We start from the raw sequence: 20,785 nt of genomic DNA, 5'->3' as shown, positions 1-20,785 counted from the left end.
TTCCTTCTGTTCCAGTTCTTGCTGATTCTTGTGGGACAAACTGGATCTTCCCTTTCAGCCTCTAAGATGGAAAAGCTGCATATTTACTTACTTATTTGTATTGTCTAGATATCCAATAAAAACAGCATAGGCGTGTAATTCGGCATAAATATGGGGAAAAAAAATCACAAATTAAGGAGCCAAAAAAGGCTTTACAGATTTCTTTTTTCAATAGGGTATGCTTATCCTGTTGCATTATTTTTTTCAAAACAGCCAGAAACTAATGAATTTAACGATACTAAAAAGTAAATCCTTTACTTGCTATAGAAACAGGCTACGTGTAAATAAAAGTAAAAAGGGAACAATACGCATTCTCCTTACATCTGCTGGGGAACGACATCTCTGAACTCCTGTAAGCCTGTTATGGGTTATATTGTGCTGCTCAATAAATCCCACAGTGGCTGACTCATCCCTGAATTCACAGTCATCTTCCGAGTTCTGTCAGACAGATATTTGATAAGTGTTCCTCATTTCCACACATGAAACACTGTTTCGTTTTGCATTTCTGTTTCTTCTTCGCTTTCACAAGATGGATCCTCTCCCCCCCCCCTTCTCCATGCTATCCTGCAAATTTAAGCAGAATAATTCAACCAAATACTGTATTGTACAAGTTTTGGGGGGTTTATTTGTCTTTCTTACCAACAAAACAAAACTTTACTCTGAGAAAGCAGGTCTCAACATATACGTAAAGAAATGTCAAAACAGTTGTGCCACATTTCTAATATACACTAAGTTAGAAACAAATTCCACACATGAGCTGGTCAACTTAATTCTAACAACCCTCCCTAGGTACAGCATATTTACGTTACAGAATCACAGAACGGAAGGGGTTGGAAGGGACCTCCGTGGGTCATCTAGTCCAACCCTCCGGCCTACATTGGGCTGTAGAGAACCTTGTCCAGGCAGGTCTTGAATATCTCCAGAGAAGGAGACTCCACCACCTCCCTGGGCAGCCTGTTCCAGGGCTCCGTCACCCTCAGAGGGAAGAAGTTCGTCCTCATGTTCAGACGGAACTTCCTGTGCTTCAGTTTGTGCCCATTGCCCCTTGTCCTGTCGCTGGGCACTACTGAAAAGAGCTTGGCCCCATCCTCCTGACACCCACCCCTCAGTTATTTGTAAGTATATATTAGGTCCCCTCACAGCCTTCTCTTCTTCAGGCTGAACAAGCCCAGCTCCCTCAGCCTCTCCTCGTAGGGGAGATGTTCCAGTCCCCTCATCATCCTTGTAGCCCTCCGCTGGACTCTCTCCAGTAGCTCTTCATCTTTCTTGAACTGGGGAGCCCAGAACTGGACACAGTACTCTAGATGAGGCCTCACCAGGGCAGTGTAGAGGGGAAGGAGAACCTCCCTCCACCTGCTGGCCACACTCTTCTTGATGCACCCCAGGATCCCATTGGCTTTCTTGGCAGCCAGGGCACACTGCTGGCTCATGGTTAACCTGTCATCCACCAGGACACCCAGGTCCCTCTCCGCAGAGCTGCTCTCCAGCAGGTCCACCCCAAGCCTGTACTGGTGCATGGGGTTGCTCCTCCCCAGGTGCAGGACCCTGCATTTGCCCTTGTTGAACCTCATCAGGTTCCTCCCTGCCCAGCTTTCCAGCCTATCCAGGTCACGCTGAATGGCAGCACAGCCTTCCGGTGTATCTACCACACCTCCCAGTTTGGTATCACCAGCAAACCTGCTGAGGCTACATTCTAACTCTTCATCCAGGTCATTGATGAAGAAGTTAAACAAGGCTGGGCCCAGTACTGACCCCTGGGGGACACCACTTGTTACCAGCCTCCAACTAGACTCAGCGCCGCTGATGACAACCCTCTGAGTTCTGTCATTCAGCCAGTTCTCTATCCACTTCACCGACCACTCATCTAGCCCACACTTCCTCAGCTTCCCTAGGAGGATATTATGGGAGACTGTGTCGAAAGCCTTGCTGAAGTCAAAGGTAGACAACATCCACGGCTCTCCCTTCATCTACCCAGCCAGTCATGTCATCGTAGAAAGCTATCAGATTGGTCAGGCATGATTTCCCCTTGGTGAATCCATGCTGACTACTCCTGATAACCTTCTTTTCCTCCACTTGCTTGTTGATGGCCTCCAGGATAAGCTGCTCCATCACCTTTCCCAGGATGGAGGTGAGGCTGACTGGCCTGTAGTTCCCTGGGTTTTCCTTCTTGCCCTTTTTGAAGATTGGAATGACACTGGCCTTTCTCCAGTCCTCGGGCACCTCTCCTGTCCTCCAGGACCTCTCAAAGATGATGGAGAGTGGCTCAGCAATGACATCTGCCAGCTCCCTCAGCACTCGTGGGTGCAATGTTACTCGTTACTGCAATGAGAAACTGCAACATAACTTTCTAAACTGACTTTACAATACAAATAAATTCAGAACTATGGGAAATCAGTTGATACCAGACTTGAAACACTCCGCAAGAGTATAACCCCTCCTGGATGCTCACCTATGTGATGAATTCAACTAGTTCAGCTAAAACAAACAAACCCCCAAAGATATAATAATGAAAAAACTGTATCATAATTTCTACGCACGACAGAGAGAACTTAAAGTTGCATATGCTCATATGAAATCTGCCACCTCCCAACCTCTAATTATACCCAGTGTAATACTGCCATATTGCACGGAATTTTCCAAATTTTTTTCTTAAGGCCTTCTTAAAATAGGAAAAATTATAAAAGCAGCTACTATTTCTAAATAAGCTGTACAGCACACCATCAAAGGGATCCAAACTATGAATAACTTCATGGCAACACAAATGTCTTTCACTTCATACAAGGGCCTCAACCTAGAAACCAGAACATTATTATTCAGTATGAGCTGAGCTAGCAACACGTAACACGCCTATAAAACGTCTGGGATAGTAGTTTAGTACCTTGATCGCTTTGTAGTTAAGGGAAGTCCTACCTTTCATTTTGCCCCATCTAGACAAGAGAAGTCAGATATGTCAAGCCATCCTTCAGCCTTCCTGGTCCAGCCAGGATGCTGCTGTAGAGAAACATACTCCATACACTGAGCATGCGAGCTTCTACAGTGGTAGTGTGACTTTAGGCCTTAAGTAGACACACAAGCACTTATTTTTACCTGCTGCTCAAACTATTTAAATTCTGATGTATCTCAAAGAAATTCAACAGGATAAGGGCAGTCCTATAACCAGCCTCTGTTAGATTTTGAAGGACAGATCCAAACACTGGAAGTGTCACAGGGAACAAGGGTGTCAGGGGTCTAGTACAGAAAAAAAGAGGGGTGCAGGGGGTACGACAACCTAAGTACAGAATTACTACAAGACCATTTACAATACGAGAAGAGCAGTCATGCCCCTTCCGTTTTGAAGGTGCGTTCTGTATATTAGGTCCTCTCCCTCAATTACCAGCTCTGTTTTTTTTCTTCTCCTCATTACAAAACCACAGCCCTGTCTCTGGCACATTTGACAGAAGCTTTCTTTGGTCAATCAATTTCAACAATCCTGGAACTAGTTTAGTCAACATTACCTTAACATGGTGTTAAAAATAAATAAATAAAAACACAGTGCTCATCTCAGCTTTCAGTTGCAAATTCAGACTGTTTATACGTGTCTTTCCTCAGCAAGCATCCCCACAATATAAAGGCATTTTGCTTGAAATAATCAGAGCCTCTCCTCTTTCTAATCTAATGTTATTTCACCTCTTTGGGGTCATTAAATTGGAGTTTCACTGCCAAAGCACTCTGTCCTTAAAACATACAAGAAGCATCTATATCAGATGTGTTACCTGCTAGATCCTACGTATAACAGCCTAACATTTTCTTTCACTTATCATTTTCCCCTCATTTCATCTTTGCCAGTCAGTACAATTTCTGACATAACTAATGCTCAAATAGTCCTGTAACTAGTTATCTTTTTCTGAGATCTTTCACAAACACCTGTGTCTTAATCAGGTAACTTTTTCTCTCACCTCAGCTTTGTACTTTTTTCAAATGTCACAGGAGGAATGTTCTTGTTTTAATTTTTAAAAGTGGCTTTCAGTTTTATGGTCTTTTCCTTTTCTTCACCTCCCTTTATTTTTAGGAGGACGTGAGCTAACAGCCATGGGCACCCTTTGCAGTCAGCACAGAGGTCCAGACCTGTCCAGAGGACTACTTGTATTCCACATGGACTGAATCATCCTGAGATTTCACACCGATTCTTTCTGCATAATAGCTACAGGGGGAGCACAGGAACGCAGGAGCCTCAGCTAATGGTCTAAACAGGTAAATTCGGTCCATCATCTCCTCTAACACATGTAGGGTCTGGAAGTGATCCTCACTTTACCTCCAACACAGAATTCAGCAGTGACCAAATTCCTGCAGCACAGCATAATATAAGAAAATTCATTAATCATCTCATCCACACTTTGGATCTCATAGCAGTCAACGATGCAACTAGCTGTGGGATGAGCTTAATGAACAGGTGGTTTAGAGAAGCTTAGCCTTGTTATTACATACCCAACCCACCTCTCCGTTAACAGCCCATTCAAGAAAGTGGGCACACAAATTTGAAACCAAAGAGAACTACACTATTTGTCCACCCTATATGTCCTTTAAATCATATACCACCACATCACCTAATACTCCCTTGCTATGATACTCTAGTGTATTTTCCCAGTTATAGCAGTTAGACTTTATTTCAACTCTGAGAACACACTTGTCTAACACACTATAAATTGATCTATGACTTACAGTTGTCACCTCTGAGAAAAGTCAGAACAAAACCCGGGTTGTTTAAGGAGCTCTCTAGAAACCTAGTTGTGCTTATTACTGCTCCTTCTAACCCATGGATCAGTTCTGAAACTGTGCCATCTCAGGTCATCACAACCCCCTGCAATGACAAAGCCCCGCTGAACACTCTAACAATCCGAGTAAACAAACACACAGGAAGGGTGCCTCTTCAAAGTCCACAAAGCATATAAGCAGAGTCTTGTATGCAATGAAGAGGCACTTCAGTCTCTGAACACTGGAACTAATGGAACCTTGTGTACAGATTTGTAGCAAGTCGGCTGACATTTTAACTCAATTTATATTAAGATTCAGCGTAAGCAGAGTGTCATCAGAGAACTCACACAGAAGAGAGCTCCTAATGTCACAGCTGAAGGTCTTACATTGACTTTCCTGTCTCTGATAATTCACAGGCGAGAGGACCTTGACTGAAAGTGTCTCAAGTCTAATAAGACAAAAATTTCTTCTGAAGCCTTCTCAGGCATTCATAAAGTTGCTCATCTGAGTGACTATTCAAGGTATAACAAGATCAGATTTATGCCACAGCCCCTACCTAACAGGTTATCTTCTCTCCCTGGCCACTTGGCCTCCTGTGCATTCTTGCGAGGGGTGCACCACTGGGACTCCTACCTTCTCAGCACAGCTGATTGAATCTGGGAGCCAATGGCTCAAAAAGAAAAGTGGGATTAAGCAGCTCTTATTTCCATAGAAAACAGGCTGCAAATAAGGAACAGAAGACATCTATCCATACACATCCATTAGAGAAACCAATGATTCAGTACCTACTCTAGGTTATCTCATCCTGTACTACTGCTGTACCATTATCTACCTGACTAAGCAAGGCAAAACTATCCTTGCAGGCTGACCAACCTGCTAAGCAGAGCTTTAAACCAGAAATGACAGATGAGAAAGAGGTTCTTCAACGAACAATTAAGGAAGTTGCAGATGAGGCAGGCAAGCCAAGGGCTCGGGTGACAGGTACAGAAGGGACACAGCAATCGACAGAACAGAGCTGAAGTGGAACCTCTCCAAGTGCAGGCGCGTAAAGAAGGAACTGCCTGCAGAACAGCCTCATGAAGCAAGCTCTCAAGCCTATACTGGGGAATCAGCATGCTTGGGTCCCTGCCTGAACTGCCTCTACACCGATGCACACAACACAGGGAAAGAACAGGAGGAGTCAGAAGTCTGTGCAGTTTCCGTGCTATGACCTCACTGGGATCACAGAGACATGGTGGGATAGCTCACAGGACTGGACTGCTGCAATGGATGGATAAAGGTTCTTTAGGAAGGACAGGCTGGGAAGGCGAGGAGGGGAGTTGCGCTTTATGTGAAAGAGCAAGTGGAATTCACGGAGCTGTGCCTTGGGACAGATCTAGGGCCAGCCAAGAGCTTACGGATCAAGATTAGCAGGCAGACCAACAGAGGTACTACCATAGTGGGTATATGCTATAGACTTCCCGATCAGGAAGTAGTAGTAGATGCTACCTTCTTCAGAAAACTGGAAGAAGCCTCATGTTCACAGGCCTTACTCCTTACAGTGGAAATTTAACTGCTGTGGTATCTGCTGGAAGGACAATGCAGCAGGGCTCCAGCAGTCTAGGAGAATTCTAGAGTGGCTTGATGATAACTTCCCAAGCTGACTAAGAAGCCAAAGAAAGAAAGGTGCTCTGCTTGACATGATACTTACAAACAAAGAAGAACTGGTTGTGTATGTGGAAGTTGCAGGCGACCTCAGCTGAAGTTTGGTTGGAGACAAGTCACTAGTGGTTCACCCCAGAGGTTGATACCGGGGCTAATACTCTTTAAGATCTTCACTAGTGACCTGCATGCTGGGGAAGTGTGCACCCTGAGCAAGTTCACAGATGATACAAAACTGAGGGGAGCAGCTGATAAATCAGATTGTTGTGGTGCCATTCAGCGTGATCAGGATAGGCTGGTGAATTGGGCTGAGAGGAATCTCATGCAGTTCAACAGGAGGAAAAACAAAGTCCTGCATCTAGGTAAGAATAATCCCAGGCACTTGAAAGCAGCTCTGCAGACAAGGACCCTGGAGCCCTGCTGGACAACATGCTGACCCTGAGCCACCAACGTGCCCTTGTATCGAAGCAGAAAAACAGCATCCTGTGCTGCATTAAGAAGGTTACCAGCAGATCAAGGGAGGCAATTCCTCCTCTCTGCTCAGCACTGAGGCAGCCACATCCTGAGTGCTGTATCGAGTTCCAGTCTCCCCAGTACAAGAAACATATGGAATTACTGGAGCAAACCCAGCACAGGGCCACAAACATGATTAAGGGACTGAAGCATATATGAGAAAAGGCTGAGGAAGCTCCAACTTCTCAGCATGTACAAGAGAAGGCTCGGGGTGATCTTATCAATGTATATAAATACCTGATGGGAGGGAATAAAGAAGAGGGAGCCCAGACTTTCCTCGGTAGTGCACACGGGCAGGTAAAGAGGCAGTGGGCTCCAGAAAAAATAGGAAATTAAATAGAAACACAAGAAAACACTTCAATGTGGAGTGGTCAAACACTGGCACCAGGTTGCTCAGAGAGGTTGTGGAGAGTATCAGCAGAGATATTTAACACCCAATCAGACACGGTCCTGGGCAACCTGTTCTAGCTGACTCTCCTTGAGCAAAGGGGATGGACTAAATGGTCTCAAGAGGTCCCTTCCAACCTAAGCAATCCTGTACCTCACAAGTCAGCGCTTGGTGAAAGATACCAGACATGCACACAGAGAAAAAAGGAGAGATGAGACCATCTTTTATGTTTACCTCTCCGTTTCCTTAAAACAACTTTCTGATAGAAATTATTACAGTCATTACCATCATACTAATATTTCTACCACTCCCGTTTTGTGACCACTGCTTCTTAAAGGAACATACCTTTCATTCAGGAAAATTGCAACTGTATTGCTTCCTTTCCTCACTTGTGTCCATCACCCAACATTGCCATCTCCTCAGCTCCTGAATAGCTCAGCTGGAAGCATGTAATGACAAGAAGTCTATACTCTATGCCAGGTAATTCACATCCCCGGCTGTAGAAGAAATTAACACAAAACAGGCTGCTGTGTGCAATCAACCTGGCCATATATATACACACCTAAGTATACAAAAGAGGTGGAGCACAGGCCTGAAGCACTGCTCCATGACTTCTGCACTATTTAACTGCTAGCACATCCCCCATCACATTTTCAGTCTGTGTCAATTAGCAGGCAGTACGCAGTCACAGTCTGGGGGACAGCATTTGCCAAAATCATTCCCAACAGGCAATTTGGACACAGTTATGGTACCCTGGAGGAAGAGATCTCTGACACAGAGGTGAGCTGGCATGCACCTCTTGGCTTCAGTGTCAGAGTACAGGCTGTGGCCAACCTGCTACTGCACAGCCATTGCCCCCGAGTCACACAGGCAGCGTGCCCCATCCCTACGATGAAGCAGTGGGAAGCCTGAACACACGTTTCGATCAGCCAGAAAATCTGACGGACCTTGGACTTCCAGCAGGAGGATGGTACCAAGAACAACACAAATACAAACTATGTCTGTTTTGCTCCTTCCCCACTTTTGGTTGTGAAATCTGCGTCAGGTCTCTGTTTTAGCAACAGCAAAAAAGGGAGTAGAGTGTACGTGGACAGGGACCCTCGTAGAAGGGTGCCAAGTATTTCAGACTCATCTTCTCCTTTTCAGGAAATACAATATAAAAGGTACACATTATACACTGAAGTAAGATGGGAGCTGTCTTTTTGTTGCTTTCAGTGCATTTTTAACCTGTGAGGATAGCACTAATTATGTTGCTTGTTTATAAGACTTTATTAATTGCAATTATTAGTGTTACTAGGACAACTGGAACCCAGCTGCCCTGGAAATCAGATTTTTATCAGGTCAGTTTTGGAGATCACTACTGATTAAGGGGCACACTATGAAAACGTACCACACTATTCTTTGAAGAGGGCAAATATATTTTCTCCCGTTTTCTCACTGCTCCCTAACACGGGGTGTTTTTCAGCGTGTGTTTTCATTTGCTATAAAACCAGAATGAAGACATTTTGGGATTGGACAAGATCAAATTATAATTATGAACTTTCAAAACACACTAAATTGTGAAAAAGCAGATCATTTGGCTTCAACTTTGGATGAGACAAACTACTGTTTTTTCACCGTTTTAATGAAACAGACTATTAGATAAAGTAGCTAATAACAAATGTTAATAAACTCTACCACTGTACACACCATGCAATGAAGACATCTCTTAACTAACTAAACTCAAACAGGGTAAAATCTATTTAAGTTACTCATCTGTCCTACAGAACTAATAATCATTTAGTCTTAGGAGAAGGAAAAAAAATTCTTGTTTCATTCACAGGATGGTGTTGATGACGTGTTATTGCTAAGAGAAATTTCTTTGCACAGTCTTCATTGAACAGAGCAACTTAGTGCTTCTTTTTGGTAAGGCTGGATTGTTTTCAAGAAACTATATTTTTCAATTTGTCGCATTCCTGTTGACTCATGTAGGGCTTCTTAGTTTTAATCTTGAGGACAGAGTCCCAGGACAACAACAGTTACAAACCAACCAAACAACTATTACTGCCACTTTAACTCTGCCTAGAAATGAAGACCATCATCAGTACAGTAACAGCTAAATGATGAAGTGTGACATTAAAGAATTCAACTTTAAAGCTGTGAAACATATATCACTGTAATAAACAGGCAAGAAGTTAGCAGTTTGTGGTTTCAATAATATCGGTTTCCTTCAGATTAACATAGAAGTTACTACCAACACTATAAAAAGATTCAATAATTAAAAGATCTGATGCATCTTAGGTATGAAACAAGCGACCAATTTTTCATATAGTACATCAGGACACACTTGGACCTAGGTCTGATGCAACTTTTTGGTTATTAGGTCTGACGCAACCTTTTGGTTGTGTTTTGTTATTTTGTCCTGACATCCTTCCCACTGAAAGACATATTATGCATAATTTTCTAATGCTAAATTTGCCACAGGTACAAAAGAAAAGAAAGTTGTTTAGGGAACGTGCACACACACTCACTCTTTCAATGCACCCTGCTATTTTCACCCCTTCCTTTGAAATTTACATCTAATCTACAGGTAGAGGAGACTTTCTCCTCTTCTACTTTTTGGCTGTTACAGTTCCTAACATGAAAGCGAGACACCTTCACGTCTCATATCTCCAAGAAATTCCTTCTGTTTTTTTCAGAAGCAAAAAGCGTTAATAACAGCATTTATTTTTAGTTTTCAGAACTCATTTTCTTTGGTTTTGAACAACGAAAATATACACAGGTGTAAACAAGTAATTGCACTATTTTTTAAAAAATCAAATTATCCCACTTTTCTTAAATCATGAAATATGGATATTTATGTCCCAGTAAAAAGATAAGTTTCTCTATCTTGGGAATAAACTATTGATCTATAACCATAAGGAACTGCACATCACCAACATCCCTGCAGTTTTCCTACAGACAACCACCTGGCATTTTGGCAGTCAGTACTGAGGTTGCCACACTGAACTTCATGACTTCTTCACAGCCATTTGTTAGCAAGGAGGCCAAATAAGCAGCCTTTATCATTGCAACCATCATCTCTAAGAAACAGTAACAGAACTACAGTTGACTCCACAAGGCCTCAGTATCAAAAGGAAAAGAAACTGACTCTTCAGTGGTCGTACATCTTGACTACTAGAACATGTTGTTCTAAATGAAAATTGTTTAAACAACTCAGAAACTTGCTTTCCTCCTGTCAAAGGGAAAGAATGCACTACTAGCAATCAAAAAATCAAGAAAGGTGCCCCTAAGTTAGTTAACATGACATTCTGAAATAGGTTTTTCAAGTAGTAAGTCACAGATGAGAATCAGTTCTTCGCATTTTTGTGCAATTCTAAGTAATGCTTCTTTTTTTTTTTTCAGGTAGCATTTCAAATTATGCAGTGGTATGTTAACCTTGAAACAAAGTATTTTAAAAAAGAGAAGTTCATGATTCTCTGATTGAAACTTTATTTTATAAACAATATATACTACTGAGCGCTTTAAAAACAATCTGCTGAAGCGTGTGATTCTATAATTAGGGTTTTGCCACAAACTTCATAAGAATTAGAATCTCATCCATTAACTTTTGCTTTTCACAAAGAAATACATGATATAAATAATGGATGCCATGTAAAATGTTACTGCCTGTTACCTTCCAAAAAGGCTTCACTGCCTTTTGTGTTGGATGCCCTCTGAATAAGCCTAAAGAAGTTTGAGACTTGAAAGATCTAAAGCACAAAAAGAAAATCTTCTAACGAACTGGTGTATTCTTGGACAACCTGGATTAAAAGAACAAGCAGGGCAGAAAAAACATGTGCCTGAAAATCTAATTATTTATCTATATCAAGTACCATCTAGGACACAGGAAATACACTAGCTAGCCTACTTTCCTTTATAATTTTTTCAAAACTAAATGAGGTATTCTGAATAGATTTTTGAACAAACAGATCATTGTAAACAGGTCAGGTAGAAAGGCTCAGTTTCAACACTCAATAGTTTTGAAGGAGGAAAATGGCAAGCAATCTCTTAAATGTCACCAAAAGTATGAGGTCTATTCATAAATAAAGTCTGTTCTAAAAGACAGAAGGATAATGTAATACGTTTTAAAAGTACAGATATTTTTCCAATACACTTGATTCTCTAAGTTTCATAACAAGTGACAGTGTTTGATACTTACATAGACCCTTGTACTGAACACAGTATTTTACAGATAGAGTAACAAGAGCCAGATAGAGTAACAAGTACTTTTGTATCTCAGGGTTTTGTTAAGAACGTGCTTCTGTTATACATAATTCTCTAAGCATCACTTAATCTTAACCCATCTGAACATACCTTGAGATACCACTGAGTAGTCTGTACAAACTGGCAGCTAAATGCAAGTCTTCAGTCAAGACACAGACTTATCATTAAACTCCGTTTTTCTAAAGCTGCTTATTTACTTGTCTGAAACAGTTTAAATAATGAAATTTGGCATTCATTTCCCCTAAATTCACAAGCAACCTCTCCTACACTTGCTGTCCCAGTAAATTACAAGTTGAACTAAAATTACACCTCTTGGGGTCTACATTGATAGAGCCAAGAATTAAGCTTACATACACTACTGCTGGCTCAACTTCTGGCCTCTGTCCACCAAAGGCTGAAGGACCAGTGGTTCAAGTTGTTTACATTTGCATAGAAGATCAAGTCCAGGAAACATCCCAGATGTTTACTATTACATCTGTGCTTACTAACATGGAGGCAGAAAGACATGGGTAAAGATAAGACTCTTTATACTGAAAATGCATTTGGCAACTTAGTGAGACAGATACCGAGAGTTTGTAAGTTTATATTATAATTTGTGCAAGCAAATGGTTACAGCTAGATCTTTCCTCTTGTATGCAAAAAGGGAGAATTTGGAGGGATGGAACAACTCCTACCCAACAATAAACAAATAGGAAGGCAAGTCAAAGACCGGTTCAGAGAAAAAACTTCTTTAAAAAAGCATTTCTAAGCCTGGAAAAGGTTAAACTGTAGGTTTACCTTATACCAGGTAGTACAAAACAGAAGCTTCATTATCTCATCCATGGTCTTTCAAGGCTCAATGCTAGTATTCTCTTCAAGGCTGTCCAGTGTATCTATAAATGGGAGGGTGAATATGGGAGGAGAGCTATGTTTTTTATGTATTCTATCTCTAGCTGTAAAATGTCAACTTGAATGACAACGCAATTTATCATTTATGAAAATGCTTCACTATACTAAACAGTTTTATCTACACAATTTTATGTTTGTAAAAGTCCCACGGAAAGCATCTGTAATAATTTTGATTAAGCTTGCCATTCTATACATTCAAGAGGACATTAAACGACTACTCAGATGTGCAAGACAAGTTCAGAAGTAATTAAGAAATATCCTTTATAAAAGGATATAATGACATGCCCACAAAACAAAACTAATACTCCCACAGAAAGCAGTATAAAGCTGTTAACTATCATCACTAACACTTAACTCAACAAAATTCCAAATATTGTACTAAGACTTGTTAATGAACTAAGGGAAGACCACACAATCACATAGTGTAATAAAGGCAGGGAGAAACAGAACTATACGCTCCGTAATGCAGAGCTGCTATCAGCTCTAATCACACTCATAAGCCTCAAATATTCTGTCTACGGGCAAGAGAACAAGTTTCTTGAGATCCAATATTTAACAAGGAGCTACTGCAGTATTAATTCTGTTTCTGAAGCTTTCGAAGACAGAAGCCGCAAAGAAACAGCGACCTAAGTTGCGTTCTACACAAAGCACATACTGAGGAAGAGATTTCAATAATCCAATACTCTGGAAACACAAATCCACCAATCAGTAAAACAACTAACTATGCCAATCATCAACAATAGCCATATGGAGCCAAGTACCATACTTTCAGCCCATACCATTAAGGCTAAAAAGTGAAATACACAAAAGTCAAAATTTAATCCAACTGGAACGCAAGGAAAAAGACTGGAACAGGTTGCCTGAAGCAGTTGTGGCTGCCCCCTCTCTGGAATTGTTCAAGGTCAGGCTGGATGGAGCTCTGAGCAACCTGGTCTGGTGGAAGGTGTCCTGGCCCATGGCAGGGGTGGCTGGAACTGGATGATCCTTTTTTTGTTTTTTTTTTTTAAAAGGTCCCTTCCAACCCAAACCATTCTATGAAGGAGCATTTCACGAACGTGTATTCAAAATACGAGTAGATATTTCTACTGTAACAATAATCATGTTACAAAGCAAAGTTGTATTACTAAAATATTAGAGGATTTATGTTTGTTTCCTAGTACTATAGGGAGAAAAAAAAAATATTACCTATAAACCAGGTACCTTTTTCAAAAAAGGGAGATTAGCTCTTGAAGGGAGACACATGAACTTTTAAAATGTAAAAAAATTGAACATGGAAAAGTATTAGTGGTGTAGAAAGAAATGGAACACACACTGGTAAGGTTGCTTATATCATCTCATTTTTTCCTTGTGACCTTTTAAACAAACTACAGGACTAAGAATGGAGTTTTCCATCTACTGATATATAACAGAAAATGGAATGCCAGCAGAAGCAGTGCATATTTTCTCATGATCTCTGCATTATAAAAAAAGAGAAGAGGTTAAGCAATAAGCATATTTAAATACATATATTTAATCATATATAAAGTATTTCAAGCCTTATATTGTCTTAGAATAAACCAAAACTTAGAAAGGAAGAAAACATACCTGATATACCCTGAGGCTCTGTCTGTAAATCACAGTACCACAGTCTGTTCACTGGATCACAACCTTCTCGGATAGATAGCAAGACATATCGACCATCGTCTGATACCTGTAAGAAGTTACAGAAAAATTAAAGACATTTCATCCTCTGCAAAAAATAAACCACCCAACCCAATAAGTGAGTCCCTAAACACCTAGCAAAAAAATAAATTGATGCTACAGCTAGTTGAGTGAGCAGATGTTTATGGAATACCAGAACTTACCAAGAACCCACACTCATCGCTTACATCAACAAATAACATCAGTATAGTCTGATGACATTTCAGGAGATCAAAACCAAACAGCATTATCTGCTTATTTCCACCGCGAACTAAAAAAAGTTTGTAATTACTAGAAGTATTCCAGCTAAAAAGGCGTCTAAATGAGTCAGGGTGGATATCTGCTCCACCATGGACACCCATGGGCTGCAGGAGGACAACATGCTTCACCATGGTCTTCTCCACAGGCTGCAGGGGAATCTCTGCCCTGGCACCTGAAGCACCTCCTCCCCTTCCTTCTTCATTGTCCTTGGTGTCTGCAGGGTTGTTTCTCTCACATATTCTCACTCCTCTCTGACAGCTGTTGTGCAGCATTTTTTGCCCTTTCTTAAATGTGTTATCACAGAGGCGCTGATGGGCTCAGCTTCGAGCAGTGGTGGGTCCGTCCTGGTGCCAGCTGGCACTGGGTCTGTCCAACATGGGGGTAAGCCTGGCCTCTTACAGAAGCCACCCTTGCAGCCTCCCCCAGTACCAAAACCTTGCCGCATAAACCCAATACAACAACTAATGTGCAGCACTGACCTGACATTTCAGTAACTAACAACGGACTCAGTATAAACAGTCTGAAACTGCAACTTGCTGGCAGGAAGAAAAAAAAACCCACAAAACACCAAAAACACAAGCCACAAAAATATCTCACAGTCAATGCCTTCAACATGGAGAAGTTTAACTGAATCCACTGTGTTGAGTAGAAAGCACTGTTTAGTCTTGTGATCAACTGGATTGCCAGGCTGCAACTGAACTACTGTACTCAAAGAGAGCACTCCTACATCAATTAAAACATAGCTTTATGTTGCTCAATAGAAATTTCTCAGAAACCTACAGGGCAGCCACATCTGGTAATGTGGGTGTCCAATTTATCTTTCGTCACTGACTACGTCAGTATTCAAATCAAATATTTGCTAACTTAGCCATCTTTGTAAAGACGCAACGGAGCGATCAGTGGCTTTTCTCCAAAAAACCCCTGAAGTTTCTCATGAAGATGACATCAAAACTTCTGAACTCCCAAACTCCTTTATCAAGGTATCAATTCCATGCAAAAGAAAAGCCACCTCCTCTTCCCCAAATACTATGGAAATAAATGGAGCCCAGCAGTGACATGAGAAGGACCAGTGACATGTGTCTCACTGAATATCAGTAATTTGGGATACACATATTAATTTAGGTATTTTAAGAGATGCAAAGAGGTACCAGTATTGCACCTGCTTATCAATCAAAGAAAAAACTGTGCTGCTGAAACTGCTAATGTTTAAGTGAAAGAGTCATTTATCTCAGTCTTTATTTTGATCCCTGTGTAAGCACCCTTTTTTTACTGTGTAACCTGTCAGCTAAACTGAACCTACAGAAAAGAGTTTGTCGCTAACTTCTTAAAATGGGCCCTCAGTGCATCTTACAGGTCTACATAAACTGACTGCTGCTCCTCACCATGCTTCCTCTCCCTAGCAGCTCCAGCACAGTCAGTGTTTGAGCCTGTGAATATCTTAGATATGTTGAAATCTCTCTGCCATCCAGAGGGACATGGACAGGCTCATGAGGTGCGCCTGTAAGAACCTCACGAAGTTCAACAAGGCCAAGTACAAGGCCCTGCACATGGATCAGGGCAGTCACAAACACAAATACAGGCTGGGAAGAGAACGGATTGAGAGAAGCCCTGAGGAGAAGGACTTGGGGGTGCTGGCTGACTACAAGCTCAACATGACCCAGCAATGTATGCTCGCAGCCCAGAAGGCAAACCGTATCCTGGGCTCCATCAAACGCAGCATGGCCAGCAGGTTGAGGGAGGTGATTCTGCCCCTCTACTCTGCTCTGGTGAGAACCCACCTGGAATCCTGCATCCAGCTCTGGAGCCCGCAGCAAAAGCAGCAATGGACCTCTTGGAGCGGAGCCAGAGAAGGGCCACAAAAATGATCCAAGGGCTGGAGCACCTCTCCTGTGAGGTAAGGCTGAGAGATTTGGGCTTGTTCAGCCTGGAGAAGAGAAGGCTCCAGGAAGACCTTAGAGCAGCCTTCCAGTACCTGAAGGGGGCCTACCAGAAAGCTGGAGAGGGACTCTTGACAAAGGCATGGAGTGATAGGACAAGGGATAATGGCTTTAAACTGAAAGAGGGTAGATTTTCATTAGATATAAGAAATTCTTTACTATGAGGGTGGTGAGGCACTGGAACAGGTTGCCCAGAGAAGCTCTGGATGCCCCCTCCCTGGAAGTGTTCAAGGTCAGGTTGGATGGGGCTTTCAGCAACCTGGTCTAGTGGAAGGTGTTCCTGCCCACTGCAAGGGCGTTGGAACTAGATGGTCTATAAGATCCCTTCCAACCCAAACCATTCTATGATTCTATGATCCAGGTTCATCTAATCACTCTAGGCTCAGACTCTTGGTGAATCAAGCCCTGTAAGATCACTTTTCTGATACATGCACACCTCTACACATGCCATCACAGTACTATGTACAGAGCAGCAGAGTTTAATTGGAATGTGTTGTTTGAATGGGAAAACCAAAATTTAGTTGCTCACAATGGCAGCACAGTGAAAACCATCAAGGTGGCACTTGGCATATGGCAAACATGCTTGCTCTGCATAGCTGCTCTGTCCATCTATATTTTCAAGACAAAAGCTGAATATTCATCTACTTAATACTGTTATTCACTGTACAACATACAACAGCAAGAATTATCCAAGTGGTAGAGGTTAGCTTTAGATTTCTGGCTGCCTTAAGGTACATGCCAGAACTCCCATCTCAGAGGTGGAAACAGGCTGGCAGCTTAGTCCATCTGAGTGACAGTTACTTAATTCACATCAGATTTCCCCTCAAGTTCTCAAGTGACGGAATTTGTAAGGCGTGTTTTCTGTCACAATGCAGTACGAAATTTCTTAGAAACCATCCAAGCTGGTCATTTTAAGGGTACATTTGCGTATTTTGGCAAACTAAATGATGCTTACAGAATTTTCATTTTTTCCGTTTTCACTAGGTTTACACACACAAAAATCTAATGTTGCTGGTAAATGAACATTATCAGCTACAACCACATTATAAATTTTCCCATGAAGCTTCTTGGTTTGCTTTTACACATGCTTTTACACATACACACATGAGAAAATTTCCAAAATGGTGACTGCTGGTACATGAAGTCATCAATGAATCCTTCTTTCTACTCAGGCTTTGCAAACATACTCTGTTTCCTGGTAAAGCTTTTGAAAGTGCAAGTCAATCAAGGAAAGCCAGGAAGTAACAGGAAGTCATCAATGTAAAGTTTTCCTCTCCGGACTGAGCTGTTTTGAGCATATTGCAAAATTACCAGATCTAGATGTTTCATGAACAGCTGATACAGAAGGCTGTTTCCTGTCCACATTCTTATATGACAACATCCAAGGGAAATTTATACCCCTAGTCACAGAATATTAATCTGACTTCTGGAAACTTTCCATTTGGCCCTAAACATATATAAAAAAAAAATCTTATTCCTATATTGTAATTACTTCTTAGATTTACTTTGGTTAATATTTGCACCATTGTGCATACAACTAAAAGGTCCATACAGCTGAAAGCTCACAAGGAAAATAGTAAACAACACCTAAGATTCCTACTGGACCAAAAACACCCCACTATATGCAACAGCTAAGATAGCTTTAGCAGGGCAGCCTGCAAAATTAAGACATTTTGCCTACTCCTTCCAAGATGGGAGTATATCCAGAAATGCAAACAAAGATTAGGCAATTTTTTTTTTTAAAGAAGCATCTTCACTGTTTTTAGACAAACATTCACTGCAGGTGTCAGTTTTCACTAAACTAGTGACTGCAATACGCTGCTTAAGCAACTGTTCGTACTTGTAAAAGCACCAAATTTCCTTCTCTTCCTCATCATTTCATAAAACTTGCTAAATAACTGCCAGTGGTATATACAAATAGAAGTTATAGTTAAGACTATAACACACCAAATTCTTTCAGTCATAGTCACAGAATCACAGAATCACAGAATAGTAGGGGTTGGAAGGGACCTCTGTGGGTCATCTAGTCCAACCCTCCTGCCGAAGCAGGGGCACCTACAGCAGGCTGCACAGGATCTTGTCCAGGCGGGTCTTGAATATCTCCAGAGAAGGAGACTCCACAACCTCCCTGGGCAGCCTGTTCCAGTGCTCCGTCACCCTCAGAGGGAAGAAGTTCTTCCTCATGTTCAGACGGAACTTCCTGTGCCTCAGTTTGTGCCCATTGCCCCTTGTCCTGTCGCTGGGCACCACTGAAAAGAGCCTGGCCCCATCCTCCTGACACCCACCATTCAGATATTTGTAAGAATTTATAAGGTCCCCTCGCAGCCTTCTCTTCTTCAGGCTGAACAAGCCCAGTTCCCTCAACCTCTCCTCATAGGAGAGATGTTCCAGTCCCCTCATCATCCTCGTAGCCCTCCGCTGAACTCTCTCCAGTAGCTCTTCATCTTTCTTGAACTGGGGAGCCCAGAACTGGACACAGTACACTAGATGAGGCCTCACCAGGGCAGTGTAGAGGGGAAGGAGAACCTCCCTCGTCCTGCTGGCCACACTCTTCTTGATGCACCCCAGGATCCCATTGGCTTTCTTGGCAGCCAGGGCACACTGCTGGCTCATGGTTAACCTGTCGTCCACCAGGACACCCAGGTCCCTCTCCGCAGAGCTGCTCTCCAGCAGGTCCACCCCAAGCCTGTACTGATGCATGGGGTTGTTCCTCCCCAGGTGCAGGACCCTGCATTTGGCTTTCTTGAACCTCATCAGGTTCCTCTCTGCCCAGCTTTCCAGCCTATCCAGGTCACGCTGAATGGCAGCACAGCCTTCTGGTGTGTCTACCACACCTCACAGTTTGGTGTCGTCAGCAAACTTGCTGAGGGTACATTCTAAATCTTCATCCAGGTCGTTGATGAAGAAGTTAAACAAGACTGGGCCCAGTACTGACCCCTGGGGGACACCACTTGTTACCAGCCTCCAACTAGACTCAGCGCCGCTGATGACAACCCTCTGAGTTCTGCCATTCAGCCAGTTCTCTATCCACTTCACCGACCACTCATCCAGCCCACACTTCCTCAGCTTCCCTAGGAGGATATCATGGGAGACTGTGTCGAAAGCCTTGCTGAAGTCAAGGTAGACAACATCCACGGCTCTCCCTTCGTCTACCCAGGCAGTCATGTCATTGTAGAAGGCTATCAGATTGGTCAGGCATGATTTCCCCTTGGTGAATCCATGCCGACCACTCCTGATAACCTTCTTTTCTTCCACTTGCTTCATGATGGCCTCCAGGATAAGCTGCTCCATCACCTTTCCCGGGATGGAGGTGAGGCTGACCGGCCCGTAGTTCCCTGGGTCCTCCTTCTTGCCCTTTTTGAAGATTAGATGTTCTTTGCTGCTGTGAGTTAATGGTTAACAGAAGACTGCTTGCTTCACCCAGGAAAGAAAAATTTGTAAATTTCTGATGTTGTTGTTGCAAGGGCAATTCAGAACCTCTGATGACAACAAATCTAAGTACATCTAACGAGTTTTTCCTTCCATGTTCCCAGCTGGACTGGTGAAGAGCTGATAGCAGTTTATGTTTAATTTGAAGTAGGAATTCACAAAGCATATTGCTGGTGGGATGCCAATTAGGTCTGTCTCTGTCACTACAGCTGTTCTTACATCAGTGAGTTCTACAACCCAAAGGAATCTGACAGAAACAGGACAAGAGACTGTTGACCGCAGCAGGCTAAAATGTTTAGTATTACACTGCAGATTTAGACATCCACGTTACAAAGTTACAGTTTGATGAGCAAACATTGGCAGCAGTACCAGCATATGCAGTCTCCACCTCCAGCTCTTCCTACCCTTATGATTGCTTGTATCCATGCAAGTTCATTCCCCAAGTCACATTGGTACAAGCATTTACCATTTGTGCAATAAACCAGACTGGGGAGCTGATCCAGCTGACAAAACAGTATGTTAAACAACAAAACAATAACAAAAAAATTTAAAAAAGGAAAAAAAAATAGAAGAAGAATCCAGAAGAAAACAAAACAAAGAAGAATCGAGGAGGGGAAAAAAAAAAAGAAAAAAACACAATAAAAAAAAGAAAAATAATAAAAGAAAAAGTCCCTCTGTCAGATTAGTATCTCAGTCTGTTCACTGTGCAGTTGCACAAACGGCTGAGCTAACACACTGCACCAGGCAGCTGGGATCATGAATAACAGGGGCAGAGATTGCTTACGGCAGCTCAGATGGCAGTACTGACGAATGTGTGATCACAGCCGGAATGTCACCGACTCTTCTATACCGTAAACAGAAGAGTCTGAGTTTCAGAATGGCAAAAGGAAATAGGATTTCCCAGCTATCATTTGGCTTACTCTTACACTGCTACATCGTCTTCATAAGCTGAACTGCCATCCTTGCCCTTGGCCCACAAGCTTATCAACTGAAATTTCATACCAGCATTTCACTCAAATCTTAGAATGTATTC

The 20,785-nt window shown here is 42.3% G+C and overlaps 1 protein-coding gene across 1 annotated transcript in view; it reads right to left on the bottom strand.

Annotated features, from left to right (window-relative positions):
• The window catches only part of PREP (prolyl endopeptidase), a 118,277-nt gene that overhangs the window by 73,792 nt on the left and 23,700 nt on the right, over positions 1 to 20,785 (bottom strand). The window contains exon 7 of the mRNA XM_075414300.1: positions 14,030 to 14,135. Coding sequence (XP_075270415.1) covers positions 14,030 to 14,135 — 106 coding nt within the window. The remainder of the gene's footprint in view (positions 1 to 14,029; positions 14,136 to 20,785) is intronic.

The sequence above is a fragment of the Opisthocomus hoazin genome, chromosome 2 (genome assembly GCF_030867145.1).
Source record: "Opisthocomus hoazin isolate bOpiHoa1 chromosome 2, bOpiHoa1.hap1, whole genome shotgun sequence".
Classification (NCBI taxonomy): domain Eukaryota; kingdom Metazoa; phylum Chordata; class Aves; order Opisthocomiformes; family Opisthocomidae; genus Opisthocomus; species Opisthocomus hoazin.
The sequence above is the reverse complement of the archived record's forward strand: the minus strand, read 5'-3'. Positions and strand labels throughout refer to the sequence as shown.